This window comes from Galendromus occidentalis, unplaced genomic scaffold (assembly GCF_000255335.2).
Source record: "Galendromus occidentalis unplaced genomic scaffold, Mocc_1.1 scf7180000076476, whole genome shotgun sequence".
NCBI lineage: Eukaryota > Metazoa > Arthropoda > Arachnida > Mesostigmata > Phytoseiidae > Galendromus > Galendromus occidentalis.
The window spans coordinates 172,997-197,236 of record NW_003804465.1 but is presented as its reverse complement, the minus strand read 5'-3'; the positions used below and the strand labels follow the sequence as shown (position 1 = coordinate 197,236).

Below are 24,240 nucleotides of genomic sequence, written 5' to 3'. Positions count from 1 at the left end.
GCTTGTCCAAATTATGGTCACATCACATCAAGTCATTTCAACAGAGATGCTTAGCAGTGTCGCCTTAATTCTCATTGAGCTTGATTCTTCCTATTTCCTGCAGCCCCATCACCGGGAACAGTCCCCGAAGTACGGTCAAGCACTTCAAAACACTTGATTCGGGGCAAATTGCCCACGGGAAAGCGTCGGATCCTCTCCTGGCTCAAATTTTTCGTAAACATGAGATGATTGTGCCGGCGAGACTGTGCTCAGAGGTGAAAAGTTTTTATGCCAAAGACCGCACAGCAAGCTGGCTCGTGGTTTCTGGTCGCTGCTTGCATGTAAGCTGTGAGAACGATCTAGAAAACCATTGTATCGCGTATTTCGCCGGGTTGCGGGGCGCCAAACTCCTTGTGCTGAGAACGCAGCGCAAGTAGCAATCACCTCCATAGCATAGCCTCCTCTTCAGCACCGAATTGAGTGCCCAGGGGATGCCTATCGGGAGGACCTTTCCTCGGTAACAGTCTCTCAGCTGTTCGCCGATTCATCTCCTCGACGCGATGATCGGATCGCCCCATGAATGGCCCCGAAGTTCGAGGAGCCAGTGCCTTCCCCTCTGGGAAGCAGAAGCCTCGATCAGAATTGGAGAGGACAGGCCGGAATGGATAGGGTTTGCTCGGCATCGATCAGTTTTGGTTAGCATCGATGAGCTCACTGACGATTCATAAGACATGACATGAGATAAATGACCGGGGCAAAAACGAATTTACAGCTACATTGAAATCTACGATCTCTTTCTAAGGTCGTTAGCAAAGAGATGTGCTCATTGTTAACGATGATTCTTCTGATTCCTCTATTAATAGGATTCCACAGTTATTCCAAAAGGGGGGGGATACTATCCCCCGGAGAGAGTCGGCACATTTCATCACTTAGGCAAGTGGCCTCTGGGCCGATGGGATTCTGTCGAGGAGGAGCCACTGCGCGGAAAAAGTTGACACCCATGGTCTCGTTCAACGAGGCTTACAGTCCTCCCCGTAGGGGCTCACCTCGATGGGGAAAATGGATCAATCCGTAAATATGGTTGAAACTCCATCAATATTTCGCTTCATCTGGAAAGCGGAGGTAGGTGCTGGATGGCTGGGAATCGATCCCTCTGGGATGAGGATAGCATTCCTTACCCGCTCGCAATCTGAAGAGCATGAGATTGATTCACTATGTAGCGTCGCCCGACGACTCTCGGCTCGTCGCCGTGTCGGAGCGGTGCTACACTTGACAGGGGTCCTGTTGTGGCGAACACTTCGAGTGCATTCTATTCAGCTTGGAATTCGAGCGTCAACCACGATTAGGGTGAAATGAGCATGCTCCACGGTGAACTCGCTCGGCCGATTTCTGCTGATCATCGGAAGTCTATTGGTTCGCTAAGCCTGAAATTCCATGAAAGTTTTGAGACGAATTCGAAAACATATGAATGATATATATCCGTGGCGTAAGAGTTCCAACCTCTCTGGAGTCTAGGGAATTCCCGCGCGGTGAGGGTTCATCTGGTTCCAGCCAAGAGTCATCGGCTGATCAAGGTTGATGCCTAGCGGAGAGTCCCAACCTCATTAATTTCCTGAAGAATCTTCTAGAATCCAAAAAATGCGAATAGCATGCTCGATCCATATTTTCCGCTTGATCCATCGGGAAATCAAATATTCTCCATACCGAGCTTAGACGGATCTCCGTTGGAATCATTGAATTTCGGGGAGAGACTGTTCCAAAAATATCATATCATTCTGAATATTTTATTTGGACGTTGAGGCATCGCTCTCGCTCGCTGGATGTTGCCCGGATTGAGGCTTCAGGGAAGCGAGCTCTATCTCGACCCTAGTCATGGACTCACGGAGGCTGGGAATTATTCAAATCATTTCTTCCGAAAATTCACGGCATTTGTCGCCCCTATAGACTTTTCGTGCGGCGTTGCCTGAAAATACCGTGAAAATGCACGGCTTCTGGCGCGACCGCGCTGAATCCCAAGCCCGGCTTAGGATTCATGACAGTCACAACAGCGGAAGAAAATGTCGAGCCTCACCTTCAGAGACAGATGGATGCTCCTCCCTCGGCATCCCCTACGGGATTCCACGAGCGATTCCACTGGATGTTTTCTCGATATATTCCCCTTTCGTGCTCGACTTCATGCAGAGATCTATTCGCGCCGGGCCCCGGAGTGAGAGGCAGAAGGGCATTCCACGATCAGTTTTCCATTGTCACCGCATGCCGTGGACAGAAATCAATCTCGATTGGTCAGCGCGGTCGGTGACGTTCTGCGCGGTCACAGGAAAAACACGAGGAATGTATTCCAGCAAAGCCGTAATACAATCGTCAACAGCCGCGGCGGAATCTGTTGTCGTGATCCGAAAAGGCGGCTGGGCAAGAGAAAATTGCACCTCTATTATCGGTTGGTCACAGACAGAGAATTTTTTCTTCTCCGCCGACGGAGCTCTCCAGTGTACGATATTACGGAGAAACTTCGCTCGACAAGACTAAAACATCTTTTCTGCAATGGAGTCCGTGACGGCTTTTGCTGGCGAGGCGTTTTGATGTAGAACCCTACGAACAAGTCGGATCACTGAAAGGGGGCGCGATCACATTGAAGCATGATGTGTGATTGAGAAAACCAAGAGGCCGTGGCGGGTACCCGGTGAGATCCCGATTAGATATCGTTCACGAGTCAACATTTCGCTATCAAGGAGGCATAAGATGGAGACATCGACCGCGGATGGCTGATGACTTCCGAGAGCCCAAGCATTATTCGATAATCGTTCCAGAAACTCTTCAGACTTCAATGGATGGTTCGTGTGAGACGAGCGGTATAGAGCTGCAGGAGTTATTATTTTTTCGACTATGTAGATTCCCCACGTGGCCACTCAATTTACTCCTCTCGACAAATCGCTCTTATGACCAAATGCGGTACCTCGCCAACAAACGTTGGAAAGCTGAAGTGAAAGACATTGTCTACACTCGCCTAGGGGTAATCATTCGAACAAGGGGGCCTTTTCTCGGAGGACAGAAAATTAAATGATAAGGAGTCTGTCTACGATAATGACCGCACCGAAGTTCCAGGCGAACGCTTCCGAATTCCGTAAACTGACGCGGTATGAGTGGATGAGTTGTACGATTGCCGTTCCGCAGCCGTCACGAGGAATTCCCTCAATGGCCTTGAATTCCTGGGAGGCAGAGGTTGCTGGGTGGAAGCCGATGTGGTAAGATAAAGGAAATTCTGGACCGAAACCAGCAAGAGCTTTCAACTTCTTGTACACGTTCTTCCGAAGTGTCCCGTCAAGAGTAGACTTTTGTCGCAGGCATGCCGAGAAGCATCGACTTGAAATACCGTTCCGAGGAAAATAAGAAGTCAGAATCCTCGGTGAACCCCCAGATCTCCTGAGAACACATTCGTGAACAGTCGCTGCCACTCCCCTTCTCGGCTGTGCCCTTCTGGTTCCGTGGATAGCGTAGGTCCCCTTGTGTAGACGTCGCGTCGTTGAACAGCTATTGCTCCCCTTCTCGGATACAAATCTAGCCGCTTCGATCGGGACCGAAATCTTCGTGATCTGCTGGCGCCCGGTTCCGGAGAATCCGGCTCGGATGCGTCTTCCCGGCAACTCTCCATCTGCAGACAGATCCTCGTTTGCGTTCTCCGACGTGGCGCCAGCGACATGTCCCGCAAGTCCCGCCTCCGAAAGGGTCCGCGAAGCATGGTGGAGCTACGCCTGAGGGAATGAACACCTGACTCTGAATCCGCAAAGGCGTTTGTCTCTCATGTGTCTCATGCTGATGACTCCTCGATTATTATCACGAGTTGAATGAGAAACTCTTCGGCGGACATCGTGGATCGGTGTGTTTCCTCACTGCATCCACGGGACTCCGATCAGCTCGCCAGTCTTCTGTCTCACCTACTCGCCGCTTGGCCCTGGTCCCCTACTGGTTCTAAAGCCCACCTGACCAGAAGAGTCCCTTCCCGTCGCAATCGTCTATATCGATTGCTTTTTTGGAATCCTCGTCTTCGCTCGAGTTATGGCTGGGCTCGAAGCTTTGCATACGTGTCCGCGAGCATGTCGTGATAGCAGCGCGTTCTTGCGCCGCGTCGCACATACTGACGTCAGCGGCCGGCTTTGAGAGTCCGAACGTTGCGGTCATGCCGGGAAGCAAACGCAGAGAGCGGGGCTGGTTCCAGATTCGGGTCGCGGGGTCGGGAATGGCTGTCGCAGCTCCACTCTCGAGTCGGAGTATCCGTTCGATGGCATGTGTTATCTGGCACCTCTATCCTCCGATGGCCTATCAAGCAAAGGTCCGGACACCAGACGCACTCTGCGTCAATTTCAGGGAGGAAACTTATCCGCGTGTCGGTCTTGGAGGGTTCAATGTTCCCTTTTCTACTCAGAACCAATCGAAAGTGAAGGATTGAGCTCCAACTGGATAGCCTCAAAGCGCGGAGGCTCACTCCGTTTCGTGGATATTCGTCGAGATTTCTTACACAATCGGGATCGCCCCCCGTGACATCTTCGGGCTGCCGGATGCCCCTCGCCTTTCCAATGCGAGTTTGATGGATGAATACACTCACGACCGAAAATATCGCATGACTCTTTGCACATCGTGTGCTTCGAGCTCGAGAGGTACTGAAGAAGGCCCTCATCTACTCCCATATGTCTCTCGTCCTAATCAACTGGGAAAAATAATGACTTCCCGCAACTCCTCCCATCATGGAACCGAGAGCCTGGCGGAGGTGGAGTACTTATCGATTCGTTCGTCGGGAATATTTTTGGTGGCGTCATGCGACCTATATCTCCGCGATGTCGTCGACGCATTCTGTCGCTTGAAGTTTGATCCGCCTCCCTCTGTCGAGAATCACGACTGAAGGGGATTCCCCCGTCACACAGCGACAGATGCTCGCAGGACTGCTGGAGGATCGGGAACGATAAGCGGAATCTTGCTTCCGCCAAGCGAAACTATCTGTGGGGCAGTGACGCAATATGATGTCGTCAGTGACGTGCGCCTCGCCATCGGATTCTGTATTCCGGCCGCCATAAGTATAGACCAGGTCGACCGCCTCCGCCCCAGCCGTCGATTCTTTGAGGAACGACTTGTGACGAGGTGCGCGGTCAGACGAAAAACACGGGAGAGGATAAGCCGCAATTGCGATTACGTTCGTCGAAGGTCATCCACTCGGAATGATTGTTAATCTTCTGTTACATAATTAGCTGTATAACAGGTTTGGCGGACCAGCACCAGCGGATGAGGTGGACAAATTATTTGATTGAGTGAGCCCCTCGACACCAGCTCCCGAATTGAGTGATGAGTTGCGGCCGCCTCAGCTTCAGTTTTCGTTATTCGTGATCTCAGTCCCGAATGGAGCCTCGAAGAATGCAAGCTCTGTCCCCGGTCTTCGGGACCGTACCTAGATTCACGCGTCGATATCAGGTTGCGGATCCAAATTGCTTTAGATTCTTGGGCTATTCGAGGTTAGTGTGGGGAGCATCAGGTCATCGCATCATATTCTAGGACTTGACAGGGCAAATATTCTCAATCATACAGCACAAGCCAGCGTTCGGGCTCCGATCGTCGGAATTCGTTCCAGTTCTCTCAAACAGAATTCCGTCAGCTATTCACTCGTATTTTAAATGATTGATTGACTCATCGACCACTCCTTCCGATTGGTCTCCCTTGGAAAAGCAACCAGAAGCCGGTGCAATTCGGAAATGTGAGCCATGTATTCCAAAAATCCTCATGATCCTTCGATGAACGAAGTGGCTCAATCCGTTCTCCTAGCAAGAAGTCTGATCCCGATCCCGTCAGACTTCCGCCGAATCCTCGTTCGAGGCACCAAGATCAGGTATGAAAGTCAATCAGACAGACATGCAGTCTATGTTTTCCCTGTCTTCTTGTCAATAAGTCGCTTATCAGTCGAACAGATTATTTGACGACGATTTGAGTGTCGAATTAGCTGTGACGACAGGAATGACCTCCAGCGAACCAGGATTCATTCCGGCTTTTGTTTTTGCGCGACCGGAAACAGCTTATCGACGGATAAGTAGCTTTGATGTAGCTCCAGAAAGCTCGGACAGAACACGCACAACTGACCACTGAACGGTGGACAAAGATACAGAATACCTCGTCTAAGCGAACACCGTACTGCATGCCCGGGCAAACGCTCGCAGTGGCCTTTTCGTGAACGGCATGGTATAGGGCCGACGAACAAGGGGTGCACCAAATACGCTGCAGTGTAACGCCTCCAATGCCAAATCATGTCATCATGTCATCAGTGATCTGAGTGCTGACAACTGCGTGGCTGTCTGGGTGGCCAGAGGCCGTGGATCAGCCTGGGAGGAGGTCTCGAAGTCGAAGCGAAGATCGACTGTCATCGAAGAATCGACCGCATCGAGAATTATCGCGAATGTTCGCCCCTGCTCCCCCCTCCTATTCTAGGGCTCTTCGGTGCCTGTTCAGGTTTCACATCGATGCGCATTCGATTCTTCTGTTATGTCAGTTCGGTCCGCTCGAACTTGCGTGAGAATTCTCCGCATCGATCGGAAATCTTCCATTGCAGACCTATGGCGAGGAGGTTCTCCTCGATGCTGGCGCGAGGATGATTATTGCTTTTTGGGTCAGAGGAAATGTCCGTCGGGCATCGCACCCTTGGATTTCTATCGGAATGACGGGAGCATATGATCGGCAGGGCATCGTCTAAGACACACACAGGACAGGACAGGTGACAGGTGACCCGATCCGATAGAATCTCAAATATGAATTTACCTTAGTTTCCGCATCCACCTGACTCCTCCCGGAGAAAAACTCAGGTTCCGTCGGAAAGCCGAATCGGAGGCTCTCGTGTTTTTTTCCATACCCAAAGCGGACGATCGATCAGACGCTCATGGAGGTTACATGAGACAATCCCTTCCAGGGAAATGTCCGAACCCAACCGCGTTCGATTTTGGTCCATTCCGCACGACCTGCTCGTGGTCATGGAAAACTTCGAGAAATATTGCTACATACTCCGATCCATCGTAGAAGAATCTTGGATCATCGTACCAGAGCTGCTCGTCACGCGAAGCTGTTTGCTCCGTGTTTACGATCCGGAGACGATGAATCTGTCACAGCGGAGGAGGATTCGAAGAACCCGGTCCTCATGACGTCAAACCATTTTTTCGATATCAATACCGCCGAACTCCATCGACTGGGAAACCCAACGAGAAGTGCGGATGTACGCGCACCAGAACGCGGGTGACTTTTCCGCGAATCAACTCGTAAACTTCGAACGTGGAATATGCAAGCAAGAGCATAGATCGTCATCTCCGATGGCTCAGATGTTGTCTTCCACTTTTTGCCGAAATCGTCAAAATTACCGGGTATGGTGTGAAGCAATTGCCCTGGCTGGGCAATCGAACTCGGCCAATATGACAATAGAATGAATGTGAAATCCCACTGCGCACTTCCACACATACGTGGGCAATGGGAACTGAGCGGGTCCAGTGGGAAAATGACGGAAAACCTGCTGTACCATCTCAGCTCCAACATTTTTTGAATTTTACGACTCGATTCGAGAGGGAGGGGAGACCATAATCGTATTTCGCTCCGAAAATCGAGGCGCCGTTCGCGTTGGAAAACCGCATATCCTGCTCTCGGTAGATTGAATTCGGATTCGGATCGCAAGGCTTTCTTCGGATATTTTTCTGCATTGGTCTCGAAGTCCAGAATTTTTCGGTCCAGAACATGTCGTGAGTCGTGACAGCGCGGTATTCTCAATGCGAATCAGCATAGACGCATGAGAGAAAGTTGCTGATTCGCCATAGTGGTCCGAAGGACATAGAAGCACTGCTAGCAGAAACCGTAATTCGTCGAGCGGAATTACTTGAGTCCGATCACATGATTATCGACCATGTTGGAGAGTCATCGCGAATCTTAGCAAGGTCGTTGAATCTAACGGCAACGCGGAGAAGGCTAAAGATTCTGTTCGGGAGAGTAGCCACCTTTGAAAGTGAAGGATTTCATAACGTCTTATGACACATTCGAAGCCGACAGATTGCTCTGCCCGAATAGAGATTACGGAGGAAAAGAGTGCTTTCCGATCCGTACAGGGGCGACTCTTACGTTCCTTTGTCAATGCGCCAGAGGCTTGCTGAATTTTCTCGTCAAAAACGAGGCGAAGCGCAAAGTCACCTCCCGCTGAGAGTTCGAAAGACGAACATAAGGTATGTATTTCCTGTTCCTCAGACCAAGGTCGATCGAAACCTCAGTTTCAAATATTGAAGATAAGCTCCGTCGGAGCCGCCCTGCTCGACGAATCCGAACGAGTAAATTCCTATTCATCCACAGTCTTCGAGAGGACTTGTGGTGACCATCAGCGGAGCTCCCGCCCACGGAAGCACTCCGATCAGGAGAACTGTGCCATGTCAGATGTGACATCCGAGTCAATTTTAATGAGCGAAATTCATCGACCCCTTCGTAGAATCTGAAAAAGTCGAAGATTGGTGTCGACACGGATCAAGCAGACGACGAGTCTCGCGATTGACGTGCCAGCGAAGGAATCTCGGGTTGTTATCTCTCTCCAACGGACTCATGCGGAGACTCTTTAGAAACTCTAACGTATCCACCTGTGGACTGCGAGACACTCTGACTTCCGTATGGAGGGAACCCCTTCCCCTTCGACGGATTCTCGGAATTCCTTTCCGATCGCTCGGGAGGCTATCGGATGTTGAAATTCGGAGGGGAAGTCGAACCCCCGCCCACTACTCCACATTACCTATCCTCACCAGCGAAATCTCGATGTCCATGCGCCTGACTTCCGATATACAGCTCAACCCGCCCTCTGATCGTTTTTAATCGTCAAAAACTCCCCATTTCATTGCACCAGTTCACGGAGTCATAAGGAGACTCTTCGCCTTTGGGGTAAACGAATCAGAAACCGCCGGGGTGACTGTTCGACAATCCCCTCGCACGCGCTCAAAAACGCTTTTCTCAGCGAATGTATGCCCGCCGAATAATATTTTCTGCTATCATAAAAATAATCATGATGATTTACCGCGTAAGCTATGACGATGACTGCTTCATTGATCTTATCGCGCAGCCGGTCTTGCGAGAGCCTGCGACACGATCTTCTTGAGCATTCAGAGCAGCTCCATTCCGTTGCCATGGGGTCTATTTCGTGCTTTTTCTTCGTCATACTCCGGCTCGGGAGATCGCATGTAATCTCGAAGATGCCATTCCCCACCGAACGTGTGGGGATGAGCCATGGGTGGATGAGAACCCTTCCCATGCCGCCTCCTTGGGCCCGTCTTCCGTACCACAACGCTACGATTCTCGGTTTCGGAACTTCAGTGGCAACCTGCGATATCGATGAATCGGAAGCCTACATGTGTGTGTTGCTTCGGGAGACATGCCGGAGGACGCAATGGATTCGATGGAGAAACCCCGGGGCTCTGAGCAAGGAGACATGTAAGGAGTTGGATGTCCGATGCCAAGCGTTGTTGTAGTGGTGCTGGCCGCCGCGGCGACCGCATCGGTGGCTCCGACGGCGGCCGTACGCGCGGCTTCGGCTGCCATACCGATGTTTTTGGTCCTGGTTATTGGTCTTGCTGGTCTTGGCTAGCGTGCGACGGATAGACGTCGGAAAGAGTGAATGGGCCGCTCTCCGGATTATTATTATGGAGACTCAGATTTTGTGGTGAACCGCATCGCATCTACGGTCAGAAGAGCTCCGGTCTCCACGGAAGAGGCATCTACTCTGCACGGAGTCAACTCGTGGACGTTTTAGAGGACCCTGACTGGCGAGACGAGATCGTTCCGCTTCAAACTTCTGACAGCAGACGGTGAGTACCAGCGGCTCCAAATCTTTTCCGCTCTCAATGGGGACTCATTCGGTGTATTTGGTTCTTCGGTGTATACGGTTCTCCGGTGTATTCGGTTCCCTAATGTATTCGGTCCTGCGGAGCTCGAGCGGTTCGTACGGAGCAGGAGATCTGAGGTCCACGGGAAGCCTCCGGGCATTGCTCCGGCTGCCTGGCATCGCCCGCCTCCGTGTGAGCCCACATTTCTGAGTTTCTTTCCGAACTTCCTGGAACTTCGCGTGAGAGACCCCTTGTCCGAATCGCGACGGCCTCAAATTTCGGGACTCGGTTTCTCCTTGATGCTCGGGATCGACTTCATGCGCTCTCCGGAGCTACCCCTGTGTTGCTTCGCACGTGCTCATTCGACAGTTCCGATCATGCGTACCCGAGGAGCCGACTTAGCGGTAGCGAGAATGTCATGATGGGCTTTGCGAGAGACCAGTACGCGTTTTTCCGCTACGCAGTGTATCAGTCCAGACATCGAGCGGGAGGAGACTATTGGGCGCGCTCGAATTTCGCCAGGTCCGACGCATCCTTTCCGCCCAAGAGCATACCGCTGGACTGTACCGCTTGGATATGGTCTGCGTCGATATGTACATATGTATGTCTTTATGTCAGCGCCTGTACGGCCAATCAAGAGCCGGTTGGGACATTAGTGTTGAGAGAGAGATACCTCGAGTAGAGGACATCCCAATTAGTCTATTATGTCACCCTCTCCCAACGGTCTCGGTGCTACGGGACTTGATCACCGTCCCCTCTCCGATAGCCATCCATTCAAGCTGGTCTTGGACGAGCACTCGCTTCTGGATCATCAGGACCTCGTCTCGGGAAAACCTTGACCTTCCATGTCGACTCGGGAAGACAACTGTCCTCTCCAATGCTCCCGCGTTATCTGCCTCCTCTGACGCTTGATTCTCTCGCTGATGGATTCACCTAGCGTTCAGGGAGGGTTCCCACGATGGGTTTCTCTTGTGGCTCGCGAGCCAAGCACCCGAAAGCCGGCAGAAACTCGTCTTAACGACTTGAGCCTGCCTGACGCGACTGAACGATGCCTGTGCAAATAGAGGTTTCCCGATTCGGTCTTCACCCGTTTCATGCTTCGCCACCGTAGTTTTTCGTCCAGGCCTGCTGAAAACTTGACGGATTTGAGATCTTTTCAAGAGTCCTTGGGGCTTGGGGCAGTGCCAGCTATCAGCGTTATCTCTCCAGTTCTCAGTTGTGATTGTTTTCCGGCTGACGATAAGACCGCCGGAGCTGTAGAAGCATTCCACCACTTCAATGCTTTATCAAGAATGGATTCTATCCTCTATCATTTGAATGAAACTCCTCAGAGTGAAATGGGGAAAAGTCGAATTCGGAGCCTAACTTCCTAAGTGTGCGCTATTCGAACTCCTCGTTGATCGAGGAAATCGTCACTTATCAACAAGTTCATTCCATCGGTTCCGGACTATCGCTACAGACGGATTCCCGCGACATTCTAAACTCGAATTCCCGAGGCTACTGTGTTGCTCCGGGTTACCGCAAGCAACTCAGAAATATGTTATCCTCGTATTCAGGCACAAGCGGCGCCATTGTTTTTCTTTGCGATTTTGAGCCGTACCTTCCTCCAACTGTCTCAGTTCCTTCCTCCCACCGTCCCAGCTTTCGTACCCTCTAGCGCGGCAGGTACGTTCTCAAGACAAGGAACGTGTGTGAATTGCCACCGATAGTCTCTAGAAAGACGAACCGAGCGCGATGAACAAAAAATCTCGAAAAAATCAGAATTTCGGAGATCGCGATGTCGCGAGTTTGCGATGAACGAGGGATTACCGTGGAGTTCCTCGGCGCGAAATATCACCTCGTCGTGAGACTTCGGTGGGTGGGCTAACCGTGATTCGTCAATCTCCAGATCGAGAGATGATGCGGCCGGCGATTCGCGCTCCAGTCGCACGTGTCGAATGCCGTGTTGGATTCTTGAAGTAATATGTATTTTTCTGTGTCTATCGATTTCCCTTTGAGCGCGTTCATTCTGTCCCGAGGGATAAGAATAATCGAATCGCGCGTCGTGAGTGAAAGGACAAAAATTACGCTTCGTTTGATGAAGTGCAGCGCATGAATCGATCCGACAATAAATTGTGATGCAAGAAAACCTTGGGCTTATGACGATTTTGCCTTTCAGCGTGCTCCCAGATTTATTTGGCAGGAGACAAACTCTACCCGTTCGGAGAATGACGTTCGACAGCATTTCTTGCACGACCGATGTACGCGAATACGCGCGAGAAATCGTGCACTCGAAACAGCGGAACGACGCTAGAGGCTTCTATATCGTCGATCTGAAGAATGTACTCTACAAAATTAATCTCTGGAAAGAGTCCTGTCCCCGGATCCAACCATTTTACGGTAATTCATTCCCATTCAACATTGGAATGCCTCTGAGCTATCGCGCACGTCTTCTGGGAGTGCTTCTCTCTCATTCGATGATGTTCGGAACTTCCAGCCGTTAAATGTAATGACGATCCCATGGTTCTGACCCTGCTGGCCCGATCCGGAGTGAACTTCGACTGCGCCTCGATGCAAGAAATCAACAAAGTGCTCTCGTTGGGAGTGGATCCTTCCAGGATTGTATACGCTCACCCCGTCAAAACGATCAAATACATACAATTCGCCCGGCGCAGCGGCGTGTCCAGAATGACGTTTGATTCTCTGGATGAACTCTATAAGGTGGGTGTGCTAGGACTTCCCGAGATGGAGGCAAGAAGTTTCGGGCTCCAGACAAGTCCTGATTTCACTTCTCGCGGCTTCTTCCTCAATGTGGATCACGGAGACTCTCTTATCCAGTTCCCGGAATGCGTTGCCAGAATTCCCTCCCAGAAACTTGGCTAATAATTGAATAATTTCTATTGACCTCCATAGATTCGAGAATTCTACCCCGAAGCGAATTTGATTGCTCGAGTTAAAGTTGATGACGGCGGCTGCGTATTCAAGCTGTCGAAAAAATTCGGAGCCACTGAAAAGACATCCATGTATCTCTTAGAAGAAGCTCACAAGCTGGGTCTCAACATCGTTGGTGTCTCTTTCCACGTAGGCTGCTCGAAGAAATCGTGCGTGATGTTCACCAATGCGATCGAGTCCGCTCGTCGACTTTTTGATTATGGTAAGCAACGAGATATTACGTCGGCTCATGTCCAAGGCAGGCTAGTCATATCCTACGCCACGCGTTCCGCATTATCGGTACTGATGATCGGCAAATCTCCGGATGTCTGCCATGCTTGCGTAGATCGGAGTTATTTCTCTCGTCCCATAAGGAAATTTCAAGTGATATCGCCGGTCGCCTCCAGGTGAGCGACTTGGATTCGACATGAAACTTCTAGATATCGGCGGAGGCTTCCCCGGATACAGGGGCTGTGAGGCTGAGTTCGGCGAACTCGCCACCGCCATCAGCACCGTGATCGACAATCTCTTCCCGAAAAAAGGAGCTTATGAGATTATCGCTGAGCCTGGGACGTTCTTCGTCGCATCGGCCTTCACCCTCTTCTCCAGGATTATCGGGAAAAAGGTCAGTCTGAATCACGAGAGCGTCTCGAGGAACTTTAAGATTATCAAATGCTCGCGAGGGGATCGTTCCATGCTTCATACAATCTTCAAGTAATTTTCATTTTGCCCTCACGAAAATGCAATAGGCTTGCGGTGATCGCGAATACGGGAAGAATCTTTATTCTTACGTTTCGGGTCAGAAATACGCTCGCTGTTGCTCAGAGTCTGAGGCCGGTGTCGTATTGCAGATTTTCAACGAGGATCATAATGGAATCTGGCGTCGAGATGAGAACAACAATGAAATTGATGACGTCCCGGCGCCCAACAAATGCAATCTACAGTGTGCCGAAAACCACAGAACGGCTGAAGTTGTGGCCAACAAAAGAGTCGAATATTACATCAATGACTCGGTGTACATGAGTTTCAACATGTGCTTCTTCAACGAGGACATCATACGTCCCGAGCCTCTGCAATTGAAAGAGGTAAGCCCGTCCATGAGAAGAGCTGTCATTTTCCCACAGACGGTTTCCAGAGTGTGAAGTCCAAACCTTCGTTATTATATTGGTAGCGATAAGATCATGAATACCCATTCATTATGTTAGACATCCGGGGAGTTTTTGCAATAATTACCAAACTCGCTTCCAGAGATCATCATGCCCGCGCGTCACCAGTGCAATTTGGGGCAATACTTGTGACGGAGTGGACAAGGTGAGCCTCTCGCGGAAAGTCTCGATCTGCCGTCTGGTCAGAGATCCGACACCGCTCCCCTTTATATGAAAGGCCCGATTTTAAACAGGAGCGATTTCTCTTGCAGGTCAAAGCGCGTTGCTCGCTACCGGAGATGAAAACAGGCGACTGGCTCAGTTTCGACTCCCTGGGCGCTTATTCCTGCGTTTTGGAGACCGGATTCAACGGCATGGATGTTCCTGAGAGGATCTATATCCAGTAGCATATCATCTAATTCACTGCTCTTATATTTGGAGTTCGTTCCGTCGGGCGCTGGTTTTCGTGGCCGCAGACGTTGTTGTCTCGTCCGAGAGAGAAAAATACTCAATCTCGTCGAGCGGGGAATTCGGACGTCAACCCCCTGACGTGGTCGAGTGCAGTTGTTCCTAAGCTCTCTTTCGGACTTCCTTCCAGCCTGCGATTGATAAACGAGACCGCAGCCCGTATCGAGTATATAATTTACCCAATTACGAATAAATTGCCCCTGGTCGCGGCGATCGTGTAATTCGATCGCATATCGCGTATCGAGCAATGTCATGCATTACAACAACGAACATCCTTCCTCCAACAGCAATATTGTGGTATCTTCTGATTTACACACAACGAGTTTTGCCTGATATTTAGGGACATCGAGAGAATTTATTATAAGCGGGAACACAATATGGTTGAATCATTTGCGAGCCTCGATGGAACGATTTGTTCACACATCAATCCGGAAAATTCCTCCACATACATTTCGAAAGTCTGATGGGGTTCACGGCTTCGTTCGAGGATGATCTTCCAGCATCCGCATGCCTAAAAGTGCCTGGCAGTTCGCCGCTGGCCGAGTAATAAGAAGTGGATGTCCTTGTCGACTTCCATATGAACCGGAGAGCCCTGCAATAACTGTCAGGGCGCCGTGTCTTCCTTCCCTCTCGCGTTTTGCCGGGCCTTCTCGCTTCGGCCGTGGTTCTTGTTTCGGAGAAGCTCAATATCTTCCTTCAGGTGCCAAGACTAGTAGTATTGCCCCCTCGAGTCCAACTTCGACGATGGCTTGCCAGTGTGAGCGTAGTTGTGGAAAAGATGGCGATAGAGCGGTGGGCACATCTCCTAACGCTGGACTCTGTCACAGTCTCTGGAACTCAGGAAACCTTGGCTGCCATCATGCACCGCAAAAAGCAGAGATGGCGCTGGCGCTGGAACTCCTCCAAAACTCCGAAATGAAACCTTCTACTTCCTTGGACTTTTTTTCTTCTTGAATCAAATATGTAGCAGGGAATCTGAGTGAGTGATTCGGTGGTATCGTCAGCCTCCTTGGCGAGGGACGGTCACTGAGCATCTGAGGGGCTGAGACTGAGACCCGTGGCCTAAACGCGCCATCGTCGGCTGGGGATCACGCTTAGTCTGGTTTCAAGTGGAATGTCCGAGAAGACGTCCAATGAGGGGGAGAGTAAAGGATGTCAGAGTTGATCCGACGAGCACAACCGGATGGGGAAACGCAAAGTGACGTGTTTCTGAATACAGAGCGTGACTATCACCATGAAAATTCACAGTATCACAACTAATATTCATTTTGGCGAACCCATCCTGCTGGCGCCGGCGTATTCGTTGCAAAGAGCATCGTCAAATTTATAATACCTCAAAACATTGCAATTTTCTCGACAATCTGCATAACACTAGAATTTTTTTCGCCTACAGTTTCTTCTGTTCTATTTGGAACAATGCCAAGATGATTCACCTAATGCTTCCATAAGGTAAAGCTGGAAGCTTTGATGCCTCCCTCGAGCAGAGCTCCGCCGATTCATCATCAGGCTCCTACAAAAAATCTCGAGTAGACCTCGGCAAAGCTGGGGGCGGACAGTTTACACTCCACTCAAAGGGCACCGATTGGTGGTTTCGCACCTCGAATAACGCAATGATTGCTCGTCCGTTACACTTGTGTCAGAAACCGTAAAATGTTCACGAGCGACCCCGACGGCAACTACTGAATCGAAGTTTTGTAGTAATCCGGATCCTTAAGATAAATTAGACCCGTAGCATAGAGGTGGTCCCTATCTGCGGGACTTATTGGCGGGTAAACATGCTCCGCAGCCAGCGGTCGATCGCGATTGAATTGACGACCCGCGGGTTGTGAGGTGGGGCCTGTCCTAATCGAAGGGAAATCGAAACGGAACTTTTCCTCTTCCCCTTCAGAAGCATTGTTGGCGAATTTCGGGCTACTGTGTAGATGGAAACGGGAGATCTTGATGAATTCATCGAAGCTCCCTTTGATGCTCGGGAATTCGATGTTCTCGCGACTTTTCGTTGGAGTTGTGGTGGGATCGAGGAAGCGCAACTCTTTTCCCGGCTCGTTCGCCTTGGAAGGCTTCATCTTGAAGCCGAATGCGAGTTTTTCAAAGCCCGTGGCCTTAGTGTACGGTTCGTGGTGGAGATGATTCGTGAACTCTACCAGGGTGGAAACTTGCCTGACGAAGAAAGAAAGGGAAAGACGGCCGAAGTCATTGTGGTGCAGAATACATCATGTTTAGTGGTCGCTCGCTCGGTGGCAGCGTTTGGTGGTAAATGTGAGAAACGTAGGCATCGTATATCATTGATGATGTACGCCGTCCTGACTCAAGGACACCGGAAGGCATCGAGCCATAAAAGACTCCCGCCAACACCGCTCGGAGAGAATTGTGGCCAAGACAACCTCACCTTCACCTCGGGCGGCTCCATCCTATGGTACAAGTCTTGCCCGGTATTCACAGAAAAGGTGTTCGAGTAACTTGGGGCCCAGTTCGCGATTTCCCCGTAAAATTCTTGCATCGATCATCCGGAGAGCGGTGAAGGAAATTGGATTCTTGCGGTTCTCACTCACCGGGACAATTGATGGCTTTTCGGAAAGTGCGAATGAAATCCTGAATCGAAGTTTGGGGGCGAGTATTTCACCGGTCGCGGTGAATACTTCCCGGATGCGGCTCCATGCGAGATCGTCACCGTGTAGTCGTGAGCCTTGGCGAGACGATCAAACTAAGGTTAGAGCGCTGGTCAGATCATCCAGAGAGCTCGTCCACCACAGTACTCACCTCGACTGGAGCGACAACGTACATGGATGCGATGTAGCTCACCACGCTCAGGAAATCAGCACGTAACATGACAAACATACACCGGAACGCGGAATCCGCTAGTTTGAAGTGAAGCTAAACATCGCTTGACTTGTCTGTTTGGGAGATGACCTTGCACCCCAACGTGTTGACGGCGAGAAGGAAACGTGTCACAGTGTTGGGACTGGTTTCACGAAGCGGGAAAAAGCGTCAAAAATCACTACAACGAAACTATTCTTCCGTGTCAAAAACTCCCGAAGGTCTTCTGCGCTTAGGCGGCACTTCGGACGCCCGAATTCACTTACGGCCGTCCGAACTCTCCCGAGTTCATCGATGCAGCTTATGGATCGGAGACCTCTCATTGTCAGGTGAAACAGCTTCTTTGTATTGTAATCGCACAGGTAGTGCGAGATGCGAACCCTGGAGCTGACTTCATGGACCCTGGGGGCGTCAGAGAAACCAAGTACCGCTGGAAGAAAGCGTATTTGTGACAAGTCGCGGATATTTCCCGTATCAGGCTCGTTCGATCCCGCGAAGGGGGAGAATTCCTGAAGGAGGAGAAAATGAATACTCGAAGGAGTCGGCTGTCCAATGCTCTCCTAGTACGTGGGGATCTCTGCCGTGGTGGATCGTTCGGTGCATGCATACGGTATTCGTGGATTCGGTATGAAATTTCCGCGCTGCCACTATCTCTGGGAGACGAAGATTGAGAGAGTCTCCGTCGCCCCCTTCGATTATATGCGCCCATCTGCGAAAAATGTTATCGCTAGACCCAGATAGCACTAATGCTCAAGTTGAGAGCAAGGCTTGAGGTGTGGGAGCAGGTGGACTATTGGTGATGTACCAGACGCAGCGAGACTTTCGACTCCGGCGGGTGCATACAATTATATTTGATGTACGACGTACTACGGCTTCCGGTGTTTCGATCCGGACTCTCTCAGCGCTAATGCGGGCGTAGGGGGATGTTCGAATGAACGTGTAGTTGTTTTAGAGAACGTTGAGGACTTTGCTGAAACATTCAATGTTCCAGTCGACGAGAGTATCCCTTCCAAAACCCGCAAGTTCCGAACTCGGAATCTCAACTCCCTGACGAAGAAGGACGCAGGTAGAGATCCGGCCCCGCCTCGAAACATAGGTCAAAATAAGTTTCCTTTATCGAACGAAATTTGTGAGGTACACGAGCCGTTTGAAATCTGGTAGCCCTTCAAGAAACCGGCAGACATCGAGTTTTTCTGATCGCCTGTGAAGACGCCGCCCGCTGTCGGCAATGCTTTGGGGTCCATTGCTCGTGGAGACCTTTCTCCGCACTCCCTCCACGATCCATTGATTCAGAGTATCACGGATGTTCTCCCCTCCTGGGGAATATCTCCCACCGTCAGTCAACCACCATACCGCTGGAACGATTTTCGGTTCCTCAGGCGATGACCGGAGGCAAGTTCGCGGCTGAGCTGACTCCTTTAGACTCTCGGTAATTTGTTTTTTCCCGCAAGTCAATGAATTTAGCCGATCATGGAAGCTAAGCGAGATGGAAACGATTTCGGAGTGATTGCGGCCCATTGTGAGCTCCAAGGAACGCGACTGATGGTCGCCATTGATAAAAAATTCTGTCCACATAGCTGTCAATGAGATTCCAAGTTTGAGATATGAGCGATGCGATATTCAGAACGCTTTCGACTCGGCCGATCCCGAAAATTCTGAAAGACGGGGGAACTCCATTCAGAAAATCACTATTGCGGTAGATTCTCCGCGAGCGACGAAATTATCTCAATCAGAAGTTTTTGCAGCGCTTTCGGCTCTTGTGCGTATAGAAATCGACCCAAGATGCCGGAGATGAAGCGATCTGATCGAGGAAGTCGCCATCGAAGCTTTTCGCACGAGGGAACGATTCGGACTCGTGTCAAGATTTTCCGATTGTGTTAGACGCCAAATAATAAGAGAAGCGAGACGAGGAGACAACGAACAACGGGATCAAGTTCAGTGGCATTCGAACGCGGGGGTTTTTAGTTGCGGCTGCGGAGCGCTGTTTGCCAAGTTGTCTGACGACCACAGAGTCAGTCGATCTAACAACGCAGCGAAACTGTTATTTACGCGTAAGGGGTAGCTTGTCACAGAAAGCGATGTTTCGGATAGTGTGGAAGGTTTCTTTCTGGTCCCGGACTCCGGTACCTGTACCTGAAATCCCTGCCGCGCTTGTTCTCTATAATTCTCTCTGGATGATTGAGCGGTTCGGAGCCGTGAGATTCTGGTGCTATCGGCCGCGCCCAGGGCATGGAAGGAGGGAAAAAATGCGTTCGAACTTCCGGCTGCTAAAGAGAAGCATCCTTGACAGTGCAACACGGTGGTCCCGCTCGGAGGAAAAATGAATCAAAATGCGGAGGATGAACAAAAATAGAGAAGAATCTCAGGGAAAATAGATGGGAAAACTCGGCTGTTCTCACGGAAATGACCCGCGGCGATGCGCAGGAAGCGGGCTTCAGTCACCTCAGCTTTTTCTCCTCAACCTCGAGGTTTTCGAATTCAACCGTCGGCGTCGCGCCGCTCCGAGACATCCCAGGAAACGAGGTACCCCCTTTTCCCTCCCGCATGGGTCGGACGGGGGGAGCCATCGGGAAATCAAAGAGAAAAAAGGCAAGAAGCGAGCGGAGGGACTCCGAGCGAGGGGAAGATAGGCGACCGGCCTCGGACGTCGGAGGAGATCCATCGAACGCCTGAGCGACTTCCATGATTGATATTCGCATTGTTTCCAAAGGCTGGGCGCGAAATCGCTCAGCACAAATCGATTTGCTCACGAACTATGTGTACGTACTTTTGCCACCCCCGCATAATATATAAACCGGAATTTTTCGACGGATGCGTCTTACGACATGATGGATCATCCGAGAGACGACTCAGCCCGCTGCTCTAGCGATCATCGGAGCTCCCACTTATGCGGCCATTGAGGCGGCAAACAGACGGAGATTCGCCCCATCCAGAATCCATTGCACCGATTAGATGCGTCGTCTCCGAGGAGCCCTACAACTGGATTTTTCTCGTCGCCTAGGCCGAAGAATACGAAGAACACTGACGAGCCGATCTCAATAGTTCGGCCTCCCACGGCATAATGACTTCTTATAGGTCTGGATTTAGAAATTCGAACTGCGCGCCTTGAGATCACCTTCCCGATCCGAATCACGTGATTACCGCGGTCATAAAGATTCACCCCGAAGTAATGCCTTCGCCCCGTAAATCAATCATACAATAATTTGATTATTATCGATCCACGAGAGATGTTTTCAATCTTCGAAGGGAGGGAGACTTGATTCCTCAATTTATATACCGTATGGCTAACGGAGGATCGTCTACCCAACGCTATACATGTGGATATGGTATCTCCCACGAATATTTGACTGAATTTGGATCTCGGGGCGATTCGATCCTGACGATTCGTCCCCCATCCAAGTCAAGTCTCAATCGCTGTAGCCGAGCGCGAATCCCATGAGAAACTCACGCGCGGAGCTGACCGTCGAGCGTTCAGGGAGAGGGCGCGCTGTTGGGGCAAAGAAAAAATGCCACCACGGCAAGGGGTCGTTTATGCTGCCGGTAGAACCGAACTCAGTTGATGTTTGGGTGGTGCTTCAGCCCTCGTTTAAGTGCCCAGCGTAAGGTGTCTTCAACTTCGACTGCTTTCGTTCGAATGCGTTCCAATATCATGCGAGGCCGCGCCACGGAGTGACGCCTTCGGGATGGATTCGAACGACATGGATCCGATGCAGGGGGCAGGTGATCAAGAGCAAAGCCCGCAGATGAATTGGTTGATCAGCAGTGCCATAGTTCTAGCCATGTGCACCATTATTTTCCTGGTGCTCAAAGTCACGTCGAAGTGTCTTCTACCGATCGCTGCCATCCTCCTCACGGGAAGCATCGTTGCCGTCCTCGGCCTGGTGACGATGAGTCTGACGCAGGTCTACACCATGATAGGGAACAACGCGACAAATCCCGTGCAGGTGTTCCAGGCCACCTGCTCGACGATGCCGCTGGAAGGCGGCGAACTACTACTCGTCGTTACCGCGGTGTGTGCCCTGAGCATCGGGATTGGATGCATGTTGTGTATTTTTTCGGGGATGAAACAAGGTAATTATGTCTGGGCCGACCATGCGGGAGGTTTGAGCGGGATAGGAGCGATGGCGACATTCTGTGTGGTCGGTGTTCCTTTCGCCATGATCGGAATCGCCGTGGCCAGTGCCGTGATTGTCATCAGATGCGCTCCACCTGCGAACTCGACCGAGATGAGCAACGGATCTTGGACCGAGTGGAATCAGAACCCGGTGCCTTGGAGCAGATATCACAGTTGGGATCACCAACACTACGAGAGCTCGAATCTTCCCACGCTGTCCAGTCCCGTGCCCGGACCACAGCGAAGAGCCACCCCGAGACCCTCGAGGAGATCACCGATGAGAATTGCTAGGACATCCGCTATGCCGAGAGTTATTTCCCCACCTCAGCTCCCCCCGATCCTACCCGTGGACTCGCAGATCCCTCAAAGACCTTCTCTTCCCTTCGCGGACCCGCCGATGTTCGAAACCTCGAGGTTCCACGGCGACAATGGAATTCATTTTCAAGGCGTACAAAGCAATCAAGACGACCAAGCCGCGTACTCGTCGATCCCAAGAATAACGAGGAGGATTTTCACTGGGAACGCCACCATGTCGAAGATTATGAGAATTAAGTTGAGCAACGCGACCACGGTGACGGTGACCTGAACCTCTCGATCGGCACTCTTCGAGTCAGTGCATGAGGCGTGATACTACCGCTGCTGCTTTCGCCAAGACTTCACGGGAGGTGACTTCTGAGTTCCGAGAAAATCGTGACCTGGTGTCAAGATGCACTTGGGCTCTAACATTTCGAGGGCCAACGTGAAACAGCTCCACTTTTGTAAATCAAGCCCTCGAGTCTGATATAAACGCCACTTCCTCGAATCGAACAGAGGGTTCCTTTCCTTTTAGCCGGTGACCTATCATATGGAGAAACAGTTCTCTACCGTTGCCCTTTCGTATACTCATTCCAGTCTTTCGCGAGTGATTCATGATTTTCCAGCAGATGAGCTTTTCGTTCAGAGAAGAACATCGATCCGCCATCATCAGAACCTTCGTTCCTCAGGATTCAAATTGTTACATTCTCTTCTCCGATGCCCCTCGCCGGAACTCTGGGCCGCCGAAAGAGCGGCACCTCTGTTTGGAGTTTCGCAATTTATGGATGGGGAAGATGATTCACGAGCTCGCGGGCGTCTCCGCTGCCCCGACACGGTACTCGGATGGCCGGATAGAGCAAACGGCAAGAGGAAACAAAAAGTTTCCCCGGAATTATTGCGGATGACGTGAACCAGACCCCTGACGTATTATAAATGAATCTCCGCCACATATAGATGCGGCAGCTCAAGAATATAGCTTCAGCTCTTCGCCGCTGCGGTTTCTTCAAAGTTCAAGTGCAACCAGACTGGCCGAGAGTTTTCCGGAACGCTTTTTGTGACACCCGCCCGCCTGCCTGCCAAGATACCGCTCCGCTCAGCTCATTCTCGATTTTTAGCGGCGGATTTTTCCTCTCCTAAACAGACCAGAGTGGACAGCTTGAAACAACAGGAACACACTTAAATGACTGTGGCAACCGCCTACGTAACCCGGGGCGTGACATCGTCAGCCCCTACGGTTTAGTGACGCTGTCTCGTTCAGAGCTCACCCTGATACGCAGGTATGAGGCTCCTCCGGATCATTTGTTGACGATAGCCAGAGGCAAATCGAGTTCAGAGAGAAAGTTCAAGATGAAGATTTTCAGCGGGAGCTCCTCCAGCACGAGGCCCGCCGCAGGCCAGTGCTCCCGCGCCTACTCTGCTGGGCACTTGCTTTCCTGTTCTTCTAATCTCGACACGAAGGACGCCTACTCCGGGGGACAGGCCTTCACCGACATTCTTGAAACCGGTATCGCACCTGTAGATAAAGGGCCGCGCCCGTCAAATAGGAACGATGCTTTCCTCCAAGCTCTTATTCGGAGCCAGGATTCAGATCCGACAGCGATTACATCCGCACCGTGACAGGGGAAAAAAGGGAAAAATACTCGGTCCAGAGCGATCCAAGAGCGCTGAGGCGTGTTGCGGGAAAGTGGCGAGTTTTTAGACCTTAAGTATAGATGACACTTTGAGGGGAAAGTTTTCCATAAGCAACGAAGTCCGGGCTCTGCTCCGCCTCTCAGAAATCAGGTAGAGCCGATGACGGATTGGGTCAGCTTGGTCAATCAGCAAGTTTCCGAGCCGCGCTCGAGTTTCTCGACCTCTGAGTCGACTTCCGTTTGATTCTCCACGCGAGACGTCACCGTCCACCTACGATCCACTCTTGCATTACCACTCCTCGAGTTCTATAACTCCGGAGGTGAGATCCGAGACGAAGGCAACGCAGTGTGAAACCGCAGCGGAAGTTCCGACTCCGAAACCGGCACCCGATCACCCTCTCGTAAGTCCGGACACGAAGCGACTTGGGATGTGAGCTGAGCCTTCTGGAATCGAATCGTCCACGGACGATCTAAATGAAGCTTGGACATCGCCTGTGAGGATAGGAATTTCAAGTTTTCCAAGATCGCTGTCCATTCCTTGATCGTTAATCTTGCCGTCTCTTCCATGACAACGTGAGTTCCCGCAGTCGTGGTCAGGCTCGTGCGCACTTCATGCGTCCGGCGTCCTGCCTGAGCGATATGCTACAGAATGAACGGGTCGTTTGTCGGAATCTCTTGACTAATTTACATGAGAGAAGGGCGTTCAGAGGACGCAAACCCAAAAGCTCTAGATGCCTAATGAGCGTCCCACGCACAGCCCACTTAGATCATAATTTAAGACCCGCTAGCTCTCTGAATGGCAAGCCGTTTGCTTCGGTCCTCCCCCGACCTTCGCGTCGTACAAGACGCCCAGCAGTCTGGACAGAAAGTATAGCGTTGAAAGACGCAACCGCTAGACTTGACGTGAGGGGGTTACAGAGAATAAATATTAGGTCCTAACTCTCCCGCCCTCATTTCAGGAGTACGGGACTACGTGCGAGAGTTCATAGGCCGCAGTATGAGAGTGCTTTAGCGGCTCCATG

General features: G+C 51.1%; 1 protein-coding gene across 1 annotated transcript; it reads left to right on the top strand.

Annotated features, from left to right (window-relative positions):
• Positions 1-9,712: 9,712 nt before the first annotated feature.
• On the top strand, positions 9,713-14,611 carry LOC100909290 (ornithine decarboxylase). The gene is made up of 8 exons (XM_003739265.2): positions 9,713-9,821; positions 11,998-12,218; positions 12,316-12,539; positions 12,732-12,972; positions 13,157-13,374; positions 13,601-13,834; positions 13,998-14,060; positions 14,167-14,611. The coding sequence occupies exons 2-8, from the start codon at positions 12,047-12,049 to the stop codon at positions 14,299-14,301; spliced, it is 1,287 nt and encodes a 428-aa protein (XP_003739313.1). The 5' UTR covers positions 9,713-9,821; positions 11,998-12,046; the 3' UTR covers positions 14,302-14,611.
• The last annotated feature ends 9,629 nt before the right edge of the window (positions 14,612-24,240 follow it).

Excerpts from the sequence above, each read along its gene's own strand:
- LOC100909290 (XM_003739265.2), top strand. The coding sequence starts at position 12,047 with ATGACGTTCGACAGCATTTCTTGCACGACCGATGTACGCGAATACGCG. Across the intron at positions 12,219-12,315 it reads CCGGATCCAACCATTTTACG|CCGTTAAATGTAATGACGAT; the intron begins GTAATTCATTCC and ends CGGAACTTCCAG. Across the intron at positions 14,061-14,166 it reads CTTGTGACGGAGTGGACAAG|GTCAAAGCGCGTTGCTCGCT; the intron begins GTGAGCCTCTCG and ends TTTCTCTTGCAG.